The sequence below is a fragment of the Gymnogyps californianus genome, chromosome 19 (genome assembly GCF_018139145.2).
Source record: "Gymnogyps californianus isolate 813 chromosome 19, ASM1813914v2, whole genome shotgun sequence".
Classification (NCBI taxonomy): Eukaryota; Metazoa; Chordata; class Aves; order Accipitriformes; family Cathartidae; genus Gymnogyps; species Gymnogyps californianus.
This window is the reverse complement of record NC_059489.1, coordinates 13,388,487-13,405,224: the sequence shown is the minus strand read 5'-3', so window position 1 is coordinate 13,405,224 and position 16,738 is coordinate 13,388,487. Positions and strand designations below refer to the sequence as shown.

The 16,738-nt window shown below is 45.1% G+C and overlaps 1 protein-coding gene across 3 annotated transcripts in view; it reads left to right on the top strand.

The window, feature by feature from the left end:
- The window catches only part of MAP2K4 (mitogen-activated protein kinase kinase 4), a 101,982-nt gene that overhangs the window by 38,765 nt on the left and 46,479 nt on the right, over positions 1 to 16,738 (top strand). For all 3 annotated transcript variants that reach the window (XM_050908354.1, XM_050908356.1, XM_050908357.1), the window contains one exon: positions 412 to 514. In XM_050908354.1, the coding sequence (XP_050764311.1) occupies positions 412 to 514 (103 nt within the window). The remainder of the gene's footprint in view (positions 1 to 411; positions 515 to 16,738) is intronic.

The following is a 16,738-nucleotide window of genomic DNA, read 5'->3' as shown; positions in this document are numbered from 1 at the left end:
GCTGTGCCGAGCAGGTCGGGCCCCTTTGCCACTGTGGCTGGAGTTGAGCCTGCCAGCATGGATCTGTTTAAAGGAGTGGTTGTGCATGGAGGATGCTCAGGGCCCTGGGGTGAAGGTGCCCCGTGGGTGCTGGTAGCCCTGGCAGCCGATACTGGTGCTCCGGCTGTCACAGGAGGTGCTTTGGACACCTCGCTTTGGCGACTGACTTGGAATGAGGTGGGGGAAAACCTCGGGGTGAGCGCTGACTCCGTTTCTCCATCCCTGTGTCCCTAATATAAGCTATGATTTGCTAATGTTGTTGTGAAATGCGTTTTCCTTTTCTTACAGTGTGTCATTTTTTCTGTTTATTTCCAGATGCTCTTAATATTTTGTTGCTGACAAAAAGTTTACTTTATGTTCGTTGTCTCCCAGGTAAACGCAAAGCGCTGAAGTTAAATTTTGCAAATCCACCTTTCAAGTCCACAGCAAGATTTACTCTAAACACTTCTGGAGTTCCTTTCCAAAATCCACACATGTGAGTATAAAGCCAAAGGCACAACTAGTGGAACAACTTTGAAATTATTTAGCCAACATGCATTGTTATTTTAAATGCCGTTTGATTACTTCAGTTATTTGTAGGTTGTTCAAATCTGTCAGTCTCAGTCACTGTAGAAGATTTTTTTTTTTTTTGCCCCCAGAATTAAAAAAAGGTTAAATTTGAGATCTTCCTGTTTTACACTGGAGCTACTGCCTTCCAGAATTTATTAAACTGAGATAATTTGTAGCTGATAATGCAAGATATGCCTATAATTAATTTCCAGACCTATTCACTGTCATTTTCCTGTCTCTTTATTCAGTGCTTATTGCTTTTCGTTAGAGAGAAGTTCTTGTTTCTGTGTTACTTGTGAAAGACATAACTGTGATAGATTTTTTTTTTTCAGCACTAAAATAAACAAAGGTTTGAGGATTATCATTCTACCAACATGGAGATGTCAGGGAGTTACACAGTGATTAGCTCTCACTGAGTTTTCTAGACAGCTACAGGATAATCAAAGTTTGAATGCAAGTGTGGCACAGAGCTGTTCCTGACGCTAGTAAATAACAGTAGTACATCATCACAGAAAATATTAGCTTTGTATCCTCAGATCCACCAATCTAGATGGATGGGTGACGCACCCACAGCCTGTACGTGTGGCAGAATGCAGCTAGCATGCAAAGATGTCCCAGATTTTTCCTCTCTACGTTCCCCAGCAGGTCTCAAGAGTTTTGTCAGTGGCAAGTCTCAGAAACTGCACCTGCAGCTTCCCCCGCTGCCCGGACTCTCCGGGGTGTCCCTGGTTATAGGCTGCTTCTGCTTGGCTCTGCATGTTGCTGCCTCTTTCCTTGAGCTCAGTGCCTTCTGCTTCCCCAGGATATACCCTCTGGGGTCTGTTCCTATTTCTGGTAGCTTCTTTATGCTGGGGATTTTCAAGCAAGCCTTTATCGAGTTAGAAGCATGTTTCTGATGAGTTATCAACGGTAATTACAACATCTAGAAATTTTATAGAGTACTTTAGGTGATTCTTCTTACCATCCCAAGTGACCTTTCCAGCAAGTACTCCTCTCTCCTTATCTCTCTTTTCATCTCTGAAATAGAGTATTCTTACTGGTTGTAAAGCTAGCATTTATATATTCACTTTTTGTGTCTCATCACATCATCAAACCCTTGTAATAATTTTCTGTAGAACCCCATCTGGGGCTCTTTCCTCTCTCAAACCTCCCCAGTCCGTTAAATAAAGGACTTAGTCTCAGCTAGTGAGTTCCCACCATCAGCTGTCTATAGGGATTTGACTTTTCTGAGTTTATCTGCACAGATTTCTGTCTCAGATTCACTGGAAGTCACAGTGGCTCCTGTCTAGCACAAGAGCTTTCGCTGTTATGACATCTTAAGTTTCATGTTTGTGCAAGTGACTGTCAACATTGTCCATTAAGAAGGTGCTGCTGTGTCTCCGTTGGAGTTGCAGTTGTTGGCAGGGATTGGATCCTGGGCTGGTTAATGGTGTAACTGGTTCTGAAGGCTTGGAAGTGTTTTTGGGTTGGATATGATAGCCGTTCAAGTGTCAAAAATGATGGTGATGTGTCTGTGCTAAAGCTTTCTTGGGAGCTACAAGCTGTAATAGCCATTTCTATTTGAAAGAGGTGGATGCTGTTGGTTGGATTGCTTTCTCCGTGTTGAGGCTGACTAAGCTTGGATACAGCTAATTCATCCTCGTGTCCTTTGTGTTAATCCATAGTGGATGCTTTTCTTCAAAAGCAACGTTCACATCTCCTGGTTGCATGCTTCTCCCAAATGTTTGTCTTGCAGCTCATGTGTCCGCATCTCGCGCCTGCTTCCCAGAGAGGCTGGAATGTTTTTTCCTCTGTTGTCTGGAAACCTTTCTAGACTTCAGATTTGAATTGGATATTCCAGACCTCCTGGCCCAGATGCGTTCCCGATGCAAGGTGTGTTTCTGTTCGCTGAGTCGCTTCTCTTCCCCAGCCTGATGGAGCGGAGCGGCCTCGGCGCCCTCCCGAGATGAGTGCTGGCTGAACGCTGCTGGTTGGACTCAATTCACCCTGTTGGTCCGGATGGGTGGATCTGAAGATACAGAGAGGTCAATTTCTCACACGAAATTTGGGTTTCTGTGACTTGGATCCACCGATCCGGAGGTGTCCTGTTGCTCCTGCCTCCAGGAGGGCAGAGGATCCTGTTGTCAAATGCGTGCTGCCTGCGCCGAGCTCTGGCTGGGGCACAAGAGGTGGCAGCCAGCAGTGACCTGCAGCTGCCATGAGATGTAAATTGCCTGTTAGCTGTATTTTGCTTGATTAACAGGTTTTGGTCGGGGAACTGATCAGGCTGGATTGGTGGATGTTCAGGTAAGAGTGTGGTTTCTTACTACGTAGACAGAAAGCAAAGGAGCAAATGAGGCTCCTCGTGCCCATGTGTGTGTTAGGAGGGAGGAAACCTCTGCGTAAACTGCATCACTGGAGCAAAGACACTGCTGCCGAGGAGGGAAGGCACATCGTGCCAGAGGTGGCCTTGGAAATTTCAGGATATTGGGTGTAGCCATGCTCCTCCTCAGTGCTAAGGCTCCATACCCTGGTAAAATGGGTATGGACTCCACATACCTCATCAAGGTGTGAGTTCGGCTTTCTTTTTAGGGTTTGTTTCTTGGTCTGCGAGATCTCAGGAGTGTTGAAAAAGCAGTTGGGGAGTGTGGAGGAAACCATTTTGGGAGTCACCATAAGCCAGGGGTGGAGTTTAGCTCCAGTGAGCAGGGGTGATGCACACAGGGCTGGAGGGGACTTGGTGTGGTTTCCACAGGGAGGTTTCCCAGGTGATCTGTATGTGATTTCTGACTCCATTCATTCATGCTAGTTCCTTGGTTTTAATGGCGTGTTATCTGGAGGAACGATTTCAAAGGCCATGGAATCTCAGTTGCAAAACGTGGCGTTATTAAGACTCTGACCAGTGATTCCCAGTTGCCTTACATCCCATGGCACAGAACCCTCTGTAGCCCGGCGAGCATCACACCCGCTGTGCTTCTGCCCAGAGGCTGTTCCCAGAACTTCGCTGCTCTCATGGGTAGAGGCTTTTTGTTAATATATAGGCTGTGCTCTGGAATACTTTTTCCAGGAGGAGAGAGCATAGATTAAACACTAGTGAATATAGAAAGTAGAGACATGGGTTCCCAAATCTTTTTCCTGCCCCTCCTTGTCTTTTCTTTCCCATCTGTGGTGGTTTTGAGCCATGTCTTACAGTTTGGGTCTCAAGCTGGGGCTGCGTGCCTCCAGGATGTATGAGCGTGCTGCGTGGGTGCGCAGGGAGTGCGGGAGGTGGGTGCCAGGGCAGGATACAGAGCAACATGTAGGAACACGAGACCACATGCAGGAGCAGGAGGAGCCGGTGAGTGGTCAGGACCTCTGAGCCCTGCTGTACCATCTGCATGATGGCCTCGGAGCTGAGAGCTGGTGAGAACTGCAGTGGCAGAGTGGCAGTGGGTGGCATGGCCCCGCTGCTCCTGTCCCGTCCCTACCCAGCCCACGGCACCCTGAGCCCCTGCCCAGGACACTTGCCTTCTTCACCCTTCCCAATACATCCACTGCCAGCTGTGTTGGGATGTCTTGAAGGAGGTCACCTTTGTCACAGATGACCACGAAACCAAGTGAGGGGGAGACTAGCAGAGCAGAGGCTACAACTGCTCAGACTGGAGCCAGTGGCAAAACCCCTTACATCTCCAGTGCTGCGAGGGTTTTGCCCTAGATATTTTCTGAATTAGAACATGTGTTAAAATCAGGGGGCTTTGAAGTGACCTTTAAATAGGAGACTGACTCAGGGTGGCTTTGAATGAGATTAGAAACTGGGGGTACTTTTCTATTTGCTAGAATTTGGGCTATGGCTCCCTGCAGTCTCCCCTCCTGGTGATGCTGAGGGCTGAGACATCCCTTATTGCAACTAAAAGGTGCCATGAATGGCTTTCCTGGGCAGATCCTGTGGGGCAGGTGGGCAGAGCCCCGGGATGATGTTTTGAGCAGCAGGGAGCGAGGCAGGGGGTTGGAAGGAAGGTCCGTTCTGGTTCTGTGACTGCATGTGACTGATGGAGCTACAGAGGACGTGCGTCTTGTTTAGTTCAGCCGTGACTGCTACCACCAAATCTACTTTATAAGTGCAAAGAGAGATTTTGTCTGGGTATGGCATGCTATCCAGCCTGTCCGTAGGGTATCTAGCACAGTGATATACATAACTTTACATGTAACCTATACAGGGTAAAGGCAGAATAGAGCCTGAATTACAGAGAGTAGTTGGGGAGTAAAATTCTTACTTGAAAGGATGCAGTCTGGAGATGTAAGTGTTTTACTGACAGCTGACGCCCCAGTCCAGGGAAGCGTATGCTCCTGCTTGCGCCTGGTCAAAGTCAGCAAGGCTGTGTGTGATTGCCGTGCTCTGCAGGCTGGGTAACAGTGGAGGCTATGGAGAACTGTCAGCTGAGACCACGGTTCTCATTAGTTCAGACTGTATTTCTGGCTTAGACCAGATTAACAAATGCTAACTTTGTTTTCCCTGCAGCAGACACTGCAGAGGCTGGAGGACACAAGCCATGGTTAGTGTGAGCTCTTAAACTTCCAACCCATTGTTTTTCAATTGCGATTTCCAACCTACTGAAAAGCATCCCACCTTTTACCTCATCTATTCTGTGTCCAAGTAGGATTTAGGTCACAAACAAAATTAGATTACTCAATTATCTATGTGTAAGCTCTACAGAGCTCCTTGCAGCTGGTGGCCTTTGCTGAAAGGAGGTTCAAATAACACTAACATGGGAATGATGCGGTGAGATGTGACTGTATAGCTGTGCACGGCAGGTTTGCCTGGAAGCTGTCTGTGTTGTGTTGGCCATCGCTGGCATCCGTTGAACCACGCTGTTCAGTTGGCTGTAGATGAGTTTTTCGGTTTTCTGGAAAGCATTGTACTCTTCTGGTGCAGCAATGCCTTGATCTTGACTTCAGACTACAGATTTTAGATCCACCAGCTAAGAAATGAGCATGCACAAAGAATTTTGTTTGGCATCTGTTTCACAGCATGTTGCTGCTCAAGCATCCTGTCTGCTGGCTGGGAAGTCTCTTGACTGTCAGAGGTGCCACCTCTCTAGAACTTGAACACCAGAGCATTGCAGTCTCATCTGGAAAGGTGACAAAATGAAATGACCTGTTTTAATGCCCACAAATTCAGCTTCTGAACTGTCTGGTGGCCTCTTGGACTCCTTAGTCTCCCTGTAGCATGTGGGTGTCTTCATGGATTCATTGTGACTTAAGCTTCCAGAGGTGCCCCCTGTGGACCTTCTTCTTGTGACACCTGGGAGAGTCACCCACTTTCCAGATAGATGCCCCAAGGGTGTGTTGGCAGACGTTTGTTTAATAGACCTTCGGGGCTGGATTCCTCAAAAGCAAATGGAGGTCCAGTTGCACGTCAGACTCTGCTGCTTCCTTTTTCTCTGTATAGTTCAGGGACTGTCATTATTCCTGGAAAGGATTTTTCTGGCTGTCCCAAAGTCTCTCTACAGTGTCTGCTTCTCTTTTAATCTCCTCTTATGCTTTTCCAAACCTTTCTGGCATGTGGTTTCAGGCTCTCTAGCTGCATAGCCTACAGCTGGCTGAGTTCATTAGGAAATAACCTGTGAGAGTTACTACCATTTGTCTAAAAAATATTAAAAACCAAAGTGGAATATCCTAAATTGGCAGGTTCACAATTATCTGTGTGAATTTTCCTGTAAATATTTCTCTTTCTGTTCCCTGTTTCTATCACAGTCATTTCACATCTTTATTGTTGCTGATTTCTGATACCTTTCTGCCGCATGACACCTTCCCGTCGCAGGGTGTGATCCCTGGAAGCCTTAGAGATAGGTTTCAGTGTAAAAGGTACCAGTTAAGAATTTGAATTTTTTTCTGTGACTGTTCTGCAACATTTCCTGAAAGTTGCAGTATCTGAATGTAATCACTGGGAAACTTGTTTGTTTTTTCATGTAAGCACAAGTAAAATGCATACCTCCAAGGACTCAGCAAATACATTTAAATGTTTGAGTGAGTCTGTGGAAAACAGGCTTTCACTTTTAATACAAACATCACCGTTTTATAAGAGCTAGAGCAATGTTTCTTATACATTTTTTTCAGGAGCTTTCTTCACAAATTTATGAGTTTTGTCATGTATTTAACCTTCCTGTTTCTTCCAGAAGTTTACAAGTTTGTTTGGCCAGTGATCTCTGTGGCCTAGATGACAAGGAGGTGATATGATTTGTAAAACACCCATGCTCAGTATCTTAGACTTTAAGTAGATTGCCTCTTCAGAGAAGGTGCTGCCAAAGTTAGTATGAGGTTTTGACTGAACATGCTGCATTAAGGTCTTTTTTTTCTTACCTTCTAAGTTTTGATATTTCTCTAAGGTGCTAATCCTGCTCAGTGCAGGAGCTTTTTGGTATCTGCTGCTTCCAAAATAAATTTCTCTAGCAACTTCCATGTCCCTTGGAGCACCAGTGCCCTAGTAGGACTGTTCTCTTCTTTCTGCAAGGGTTTTGATATCTCAGCACTCTGCTTCTGAGTTTGGGCCTTCCATGTCTGGAACCAAAATTTGGAGCTCGTATATCTCTGTTTAGCTAATTCACATTGATTTTTCAAAGGTGCTGAGCACCTAGCTTCCTGCCACACTGTTGGGACCTGGGCTCCTCAGAACTTCTGGAAACCTAATCACCTACCTTTGGGTGTCTAAATCAAATACAACCCAATGTTTTATACTTATCTGGCTCCCATGGGTTCTGAGTGCTTCACACGTGCTGAGTGATTTAGCTTTGCAAACCTAAATGGTTGCACAAAACTCTGTGTTCCCCATTTTGCAGATGGGAAGCTGGGGCATGCTGTAATTTGGAAGAGGTAAAGGTTAGGCCAGAAGCTTGTGATGGGGTAGAGAGTTCAACAGGGATCTCTTGATAATCTGTGGTCCACACATTAGCTCTGTGTTACCCATCCCATTGCCAGTGCAGCTAGGATTTGTTGTCCTGGCTCCTGCGTGCACACAGCCGTGGTCAGAGCTCCTCGTTTGGGAGCAGCATTTTGACCTTGCAGCCATGACTCTCTCGGTGTGCCACGCGGTGTGTAATGGGTCCCCTTCCTGGTGCGCGAGGGAGGCCTGTCCCTTCCGCGGTGGGGAAGGGTGACCCATGGGTAAGAGGCTGTAAGAAGATGGCAATAGTAGCAGTTATCTTCCAAAGCACCAAGACCTGGCCCGTCCTGCCCGGACGGGGACAGCAGCCTGGGTGGTGGGAGTGGAGGAAGAGCCCATGGTGGCAGTGGGGGTCATCTGGAGACAGGGGAGGCTGGAGGCTTCTGTGCCTGCCGGGGGCACTCCCCTGCCTCTGCGGGCCCCTGCGGGGACACGGCCGTCCTTGGTCACTCACAGGCCGTGGCAGCTGGCACACAGATGTCTGAGACACACCAAGGCATGAATGTGCAACATTTCCTAATTCGAGGCGTGATGTCTGACGCTCGTGCTGCCTCCTTGGGCCTGTTTTCACCCACACGTTGGGCAAGGGAAGGTGGGATGGCGTAGAGGCAGAGCTGCCATGCTGTGTTGCCTGTGAAGGTGTTTTTGATGATGCTGTCCACAGTTTTCCTCCTCCAGGGACACCAAGGTAGTGTCTGAGCAGAGTCTCTGAAGAGCAGCAGCTTTAAGTTGACTACCATATTTTTTCTGTCGAGTTGAATGGTGTGGAGGGAGGTGAAGCATTCTGGTTCGATGGAAATTGGAAAATTATCAGGTAGAGCAATGAGGTGGAAGTGTTTATTTTCAAACTGAACCTGACTTCATTCGCCATCAAATCTGCATCGGTGTGGCTGCATGTTGGGACACAGAGAGGCAGTACAGAAGAGCAAAGCTGGGCGATGTCTCCCTTGGACAGAAGTATCCTGTAGACTTTCCTTCTAGTGCCTGGCTTTTAGTGAGTAACATGGCTCCATGGGTGACCTGTGGCTGGCCAGATCCTTCCTTGAGACACGTAAGTTAAGAGTCATCATCCTTGACTCCATCCATGCTCATGGCAAAAGCCAGGTGCCTGCAGCCTGCTCAGGACCAGACTCCTGCTTTGGAGGTACCTGTCACGCTCCAGAGCCTGGAGAGCCAGGGGGTGACTGTGTTTCTTGCTTAGTCAGCTTGGTTTAAAAAGCCCAGGTTTATAAACCTGAGTATGAGGTCAACACTTCAGTAATAATTTGCATGGTCTAATGAGGAGGACGGTTTGAGAAACGTCTGTCATCGTGACGATTGGAGAGTTGGAAATTTCCCCTGGTCTCCTTGCTGTGTTTGAGATGGGGGACGGTGCTGCTTTTGTTTGAAAGCAGTTCAAGGTTTCAGACTATGGAGGGTTTGGTGTGGTTTAAGAATTTCAGTTTTATTTAAGTCTGCTGCTTGTGTCCCGATAGTTCAGAGGCGGCACTGGGTCTGGCAGGAGCAGAGCTGTCGCATTAGTGTTCAGTAGACCCCGGGGATTCCTGAGTTACAGCCCTCTTCACACATCAGGAGAGACACATCTGGTTCTGGCATAGCTGCATAATTCACACAAAGATGCAACTACTGCAATGCTTATTTAAGAGAAGTGAAAGTAGGTCAAGTAGTTTCAGAGTCGGTATCAGCTCTTCTGTTCACTTCATGCTGTTGTGATAACAGAAGCACAATTTTCTCCCCTTTTTTCCTTTCCTTTATTTCTAGGTGCTGCATCCCCTCGTAAGGACAGCAGTGTATGTGCTTATATGTAATCTGGTTGTAAATCTCCATGCAAGGAGATTTTAAAAGCATTCAGGACACCAAAATACCCTAATCTTCTCTGGAGGGTTAGAGAGAAAATGGGATACCACAGCTCTATTCATGTTGGACTTTTCAATAACATTTGAATCTGTCGGTGTGTTTTTCAGAGTATTTTAAGACCTATGTGTCTGTGCTTTACCATTTTATCTGGTAAATTCTGTAAGCCGTTCTAAAACTCATATTTCATACTTTATAGAGAAGGTGTGATGCATTGCCATCTCTGAGCCTTCAAATGGTCTGATTATCTATGTTCAATAGTAACTTTTTATGATTAAGAAGTACAGGTGAGATCCAGAATTTCATTTGGGAACTGGGAGTTGCCAAAATTTCTCCCTTCCCCCCTCCAGCAATGAGCAGTCTTTGGGACTTGAGCTTTTTGATCAAAAATATCCTGTGGTACCTGTGTGTTACCTGCGTCCCAGGGTGCCCCAGGGATCTGTTGAGTTGTGCACATCGCTGCTGTCCTGCCTAAGAGGGGAAACTGAGCGTCCCCGTATCTGAACTCACCAGTTTGTAAGGCATGCTCTCAAAACATATCAGACGGTACTGATTTCAGTTAAAGTTTATTCAGGGAGCACGAGATGCTGTTGCTCATCTTTATATAACATCTGAGAGCATGGGCTGCCCTCTTGGCCTTTCTCCTTTAGCTCCTTTTCTTCTAGACCCATGAATCTGGCTTTCTGAGCTCGTGTTCAATCCAAGGTCAACAGGGGCAGTAGGTGTCGCATCCTGTATGTCTTAGGGACCGGTGTCCTGGAACATGGATGAAGTCCTGAGGCTGAAGAGAGCCTGTATCCCCACATTCCCTCCTTCTTGGGCAAATATAGTAACTGCTAGCTTAATAAGCAAAACCTGCTGGTGTTTGGAGAGGAAAATGGGATGAAGCAGATTATTATATGTAACGTCTCTGAATATTTATGTATATATGTGTGCACACACAGGTTTGGTCTCTGCCCATCTTTTGGATAAATATATTGTTCAATACTTACAAGTAACAAAGTAGGACATCGCTTACACATTGGTCTGAGCTTGGTGTCTGTGTATAGGAGTGGTCTCCGCTGTATTGTACAGATGGTGTATCTGGTTTCTGACCCTAAGTGGCTGTCACTGTTGGACTCCAATTAATCTGAGATGGTCAGGCACAGACTTTTCTTTTTTTTTTCTGGTTGTGTGACATACAGAAATGCCAGAAAGGATCATTTTATGTGTGGACCACCACTATTCATATCTGTGATTTAAGTTGGACTCGAACCCCATGTTTCCAGATGTGGACCTTGCAAACCACATTCCTGCAGGAAACCCCAATAAACAACTGCCATTGCTAGCTGTAGGAATAAACTTTGCTCGTTGCTATTCTGCATACTCGGGATCACACCGTGTTTCATTAAAGCAAGGGTACATCCTTTATCTCTTCAGACATTAATCACCACCTTGTAGTAAAATATCTTGCATTTTACCCTGGCTACAGAGAAGTGAGCCAGCTCTTCTGCTTTGTGGGTTCAAACTGAAGGAATCTATCATCTCTTTTGTATTCTGTACACATTAAGAGATGGAGAGTCTGCAGATTTGGAGACTGCTTCGACCCCACAGGTCATCGTCAACAACTTCTGTTTTCGTCCTTTGCATAAATGAGTAAATTTCAGCGTGTACCGTGGAGGACATCTGGACCGAATGAACAGGATGCACCCAGGAAAAACAGCTGCTGTACAAAGAGCTCGTGGAAAGGCCATTGTGGTGGATTGGATGGACGTGATGGAGGTGGGGGTTGGTCTGCAAGGCTGAATTGGTTTTGCCATTCTGCTTGTTTGAGGAACTGACTTCTGAAAAGGACTTAGATTAACTGGGTTCATGGTGTATTATGCCGGTGAAAACTACAGACATCATCTTTGAGATTCAGGTGGATGTTCTTGCCTCCCATTGTGAAGGTCCCTCTGTTTTGGGAAACCTCAGAAAAGAGAGAGCAAATGGCCAAGCCAGTCTACAGTGGATTATGGCGATCCTAAACGGTCTTCTCTTTGAGCCTGATTTAATTCCTTCCTTTGTAAAATATGCTTGGAGTAAATCTGGATGAGCAGTTGATCCTTCATGCCCAACGTAACTGATGCATTTGCTGAGACAAGTGTGGATCAGTTGAAAGTGCTTGTTTCAAATCTCTTGCCACAGCAGCGTGAAGGCGGTTGTCCTCTCTGAGGAGTGTAGGGGCTCCTCTATAATCCAGCTGGCTTTGTTTTGTCTCTCTGGTGTTCTAGGAGGGTATTTCATACCAGTGAAAGATGGGAAAGGTGATTCTCTGGGACCATTGGCCTAACTCCTTACAGCATCCTTAATTTTCTGTAAGCATCTTTACAGAGCTTCCAGAAAATCACCTCTTGGCTCCTGAGAGTCAGTGGAGAAAACTGTGCCCCCCGTAGCCATCTCAGAGGAGACCAACATTTAAAATCTCACCATACTGCTAGACTGTGGAGCATGGGGACCTTCAACAGGCAGTTGCTTTCACTGGCCTGTAGGAGTATTATGTCTTACAGAAGGGGCACTTTAAAAATATAAGTCACATTTGGTCTGCTTAGTCTTGTTGTGGGCTCTCTTTTGGTCACCACATTTATAATAGCTGCATCTCTCCGCAAAAGCAATCTCTGTCTTGCAGTTAGGTGATTTCTTTGTCTCCCATCTGTCCTTGTCTGCCACAGAAAGAAAAATACTGCCAGGTACATTCTTGGCACTGAATTTCAGTTTATTTCAGGCTGTGATGCAGCCCAAAGTTGTTTGTTTGGTTTTTTTTTTAATCCCAAATAGAAAATAAATCCCAAAGGAGAAGTTGGAGACCGTTTAGCTTTCCTGGACTAGAGTTGGAATTTTATGACATGCAGAAGTTTAAATTAGAAAAATCGCTTGTTAGAGTAGTTGAAACAAAAACGTTTCAAGTAGTTGAAATAACAGTGCTCATCTTCTACCTCTCTCAAGTGTTTCCAACAAGGAGCTGAGCAAAACCGTAAGTTTACATTGCTGACTGTAGATAGCTGCATTGGTCGTTTGTACAAGTACTTGAGTGCTTGTTTTCCGTGTGCCCTCCACAAAGTGCTTAGCAGGAGCCCATCTTGCCTGAGCTACTTGAACTGTTCTGAGACAACAGGTCCTCCTGTCGGGAGAGGAGATTTCCAAAGCTGGACAGCTTGAGGGACTCGGAGATCCAGCACCTGATTTTTGTTCTTAGAGAAGTCTTGTAATACAGAGTGGTGATTAATCTTCGTTTATCTGTCAGTTGTGTGGCTCTGGAGGTAATAAGAAAGGACGTAGTTGTTTGTCTTGCAAACTTGCTCATTAAGAGAGGGGATAAGGTGAATGACAAGCCCACCTGGGAGAGACCACCAGTCCTAGATTGGTGGATTCAGGATGGAAGCTAGATTTTAAAAAAAATATTTTTTAGTAAGTTCTGCTTTAGAGACCACAAGAAAAACAGAGCAGTGGTGGTCCACGTGCCTCGAGGAAACAGCATGTCACTAACATATAGGTATTTGGTTAGTAAGTTGAATGCAATTACTCATGTTTCTAATCATAGTAATAATACAGTTGGAAATAATAATTGCCATTGCTGTAAGAAAACAGATTGCTTACGATATAATATGTTAAAATACAGTTCAAATCATCAGATGCTGCCTTGCTCCCAAGGAGGGGAGGTTGCTTAGGCGAAATTTGGAAGAAAAATATATAGCTCACTAATTTCGTATGCTAAGCACTCCGTAGGTAGTGTGACTAGCTGAGTATTGTGTTATACGTTATTGTGTCATGTGATAACAGCACCATGTTTTCCTGTCATTTTCACAACTTTTCCTGGCTGAAGTGATACACAAGCAACCCTGGGTAGTAATCACATTGTCCCGTTCAGTTTCAAAAGGAGAGAAGCGGACCTCATCCAGAAACTTTCCAGCAGGCTACAGTAAGCTTAACTGTCTGTTAGCCATTGTCAAATATTTTCCATACCCGCAAAAATGGCATCTATTGAAGTAATGGAATTTGTCTCAGAAATAGTGTCATTCCATTGAGTGATTTTTGTGTAATGATAATGATATTGCATCTCAGTATCATTTTGCAAACTATTTAAAGTATGTATTCGGGTTCTTTTGTTGGTTCTTATGGATGTGCTCGTGTCTCTGTTTCCTCTTCTTTCTCGGGTAGCTGACTGTGGCTCAGGAGACGTAATGTTTCAGAAAAAGTCAGCATTCTCAGAAGGGTTATTTAAATTAATTAGCTAAGGTTTTTCCGGTATTATTCTGAAATGCTTGAATCCAGTGTAAGCTTTGAATACCCAGCCATGGTGGGTTCGGCGACTGTGCTGCAGTCTGGCTCACATCCAAATCAAAATGAGTTTGAGATTAATGTGCTCAGTTAAATTCCGTACAGGCTTCACCATGATGAATTGAGAGGTTTCCTCCGTGTCAAGGGCAGGGTTAATCAAAACCCATTGTAACTCAGTAGTTTACCAGGGGAGCTTAATACAAAATATTGACATTTTAAAAGCCTCAGCCAAACCCCATTGAAGTCAGGGAGACTCTTCGTAGCCTTGAGAGTGTGCTGGACCGAGTCTTGAGGGCTGTGGAAGGAGCTGTGCAATCTTCCACACTTTGTTACTATCTTTATTTTAAAGTTTTGGAGGAGCACAGAAAGTCAGAGCAGTGCTAGGGAGAATTTCTGCCACTTGGTCATGATGAAAGGGAGCAAGCGTGCTTTTGCTTTTAGTCTGAGTAGGTAAGAGATGCAAAACTAAATTGTTTCCTTCCTTTGACACATTTTCTGTATCTCTTCTTCATGTCTAGGAATCTGTTATTAAAAATAACTAAGCCTCAGGACAGCTTACATGGGTCAGAGCAAAACCAATTTAGTTCTGCCCCTCTTGCAAGGATGCCGTTGCCCATCAGCTTATTGGAAGCAGATATTTCTTCTTGCGAGAATCTGAAAGATTTGTGAGAACACCAATATTTTCAGCCCTCTAGAAAAAAAAAATGGAACATTTCTTTTGGAGACTTTCTCCAGTGAAATTTAAACTAGGGTTGCTATTTTATTAGTGTTAGCCTGCAGGGTCTGAAAACTGTTTTTCATTTTATAAGTAACAGAGACATTGAGATAGAAGCATTACAACCTCTCTGGGGTATTGGAAAGACTTGGTAGAAACGTGTTAGCCGAAGTCATAAGTTGTGTTTTTACTCTGAAGTTACGAACAATGCACAGTGTTGTTAAAACCCTGCGGTTTTCATGGAAGCTTTTTTGTTAGGATTTACGTTTTAGCATTCCTTTGGCCGATTGACCACAAATCAGTTTCTAAAATCCCATTGTGTCGAGCAGCTTTTTTACCAAACTTGTGGAGAAGTAGAGTATATTCTCATTAACCGTAGTGTAAATAGGAGCTTTAATGAGAGACTTCCTAGAAGAATCCAGCACTAGGCAGGCTTGTGAAGCACAGCTGGTTTGCTTGGATCTTTTTGACTCTGCAGATTTGTTTTGTCAACTGTAATGTCGAATGCCTCAACTTTTGGGCTTGAGTCCTGCAGAACTCTTAACGAAGTAAAACAAAGAGGAGATAGGTAGCTACCTACAGCATCCTTCTGGCCTTGCTTCATGTCTGATAACTTTCAATTTTGCTTAAAAAAATCTACCAACTTTTCTCTGCTTCTCCCCATGGTCCTTCTTTTTCATGCCAAGGAAGTGCTTGTTTCAAAAAGTTTTGGCATCCCTGCAGTTCAGTGCTAACAGCAGGGCTCGGGGAACTAACACAGCCTGTCCGAGAGCTTCCCAGTGTCTCCGTGGTTCTCCCCAGGAGGTTTTGTGGGCCTCTAGCCGTGGCAGACCTTCCCGCGCGGGTCTAGCTCGCCAAGCTTGCAATGAGCAACCTCCCGTCCCGAATGCGTGTGACCCTGTCCTTGGCCCGGCTGCGGTGCCTGGCGCCAGCCGTCCGCCTGCCTCCTGCCAAGCTGGACCCACAAACGTTTTCATTTCTGACAAAGGGCAACTGTTTGGAGGAGTTGTTGTCTTGCTCGGTGCTCCTAATCCCTGGAATAACTGCTGTGACAAGCATAGTAACCATCTGCAGTAAGACCGATACATTGGTGCCTTTCAAGAGCAGTAATTGCAACGACCTCCTGAGCCTATCATCTTTTTTTTTTTTTTTTTTTTTTGCTTTTAAAACTTTTCAAAAGCAAGACAGGGAGTTGGAAGCTCAAGTCCTGGACAAGTCATCAGGAGCTATAGTCCCTAAGGTGCATTTAAAAATACTGCTGTTAACTGTTTGAGGAGTATCTAGCCCTCTTTAGCTATTTATTTTTGAAATCATACATTAAGCCCCACAAGTCCATCTTACACATCCTGATCATTTGGAGAATATATGCCCAATTTTGCCCAACATTACCAGCCTTAGAGAGATTTAGATTGCACAGCTTAAAAATGAAATGGTAAGAGGAGGCATACGTCTGATCACATCTGTGCAAACCGTAATGAGCACTAAACACAGGGACTGAAATCGGAGTGCTTGCAGAAGCAGGGAGTGGGCATTAATTACTTTTCACCTTCACTGGACACTGTTCTGTGTGGTTACCCTTCTATTTTCTGAAGCAAGCTGTTGTAGTATCCAGTGCACTAGGATGTAGTGCAGGGTTTAGGCAGGCTTTTTTGTATTTTGGGGGCATGTCCACCCTGTGGATTTATGTCCTTGTATATCTGCAGCAGTGCAAATCTAGTAATAGATGTACTGCATTGATGATTTATTTGTTCGTATTGCCTCAGTTTTACATCAGAAAATTCCCATTTTATATCAATGCAGAGAGCCTGCGTTCTAGATTTGCATTTTTTGAGCTGCTTTCTTGGCATGGAAATCCCTTGGGATTGTGATTTACACTGAAAAATTCCTGACATAAAGCGTAGTTTTTTGATGCTAACAGTAATCATTGCATTCCAGTTACTGACTCTTGAGATAGGCCATGCTCCTTAAAGGAAAACTGCATTGTTTACATGTGACAAATTAGCTAAATGAGCAAAATCTGTATTAAAGTGTCTGTCACTCTGTCAAACTTGTCATTTGGTTATTTGACCATTTCCCTGGGTATTTGAAAAAAGATAAGCAGGAACCGTGATTGCAATACAAGGTAGATGGCATCATAAATACATAATGGAAATTAAGCCAAGCTCCAACACGTGAGGTTTTGCGGGTGGACGGTGACGGTACATCTTGATCCAAACCCCTGGAGCTCCGCTGCTCTGCACCAGAATACAGCTGCAGAGGGCACTCGGTGCAGACCCGCGCAGGGGGTATTTCCTAGCTCACATCTTCTTCCTGGCTGCTCGAACCACCCATCCTGCAGCTGCGGGAACAATGGCACAGATCTGCTTTCACGCTACAGCTGGGGAGAA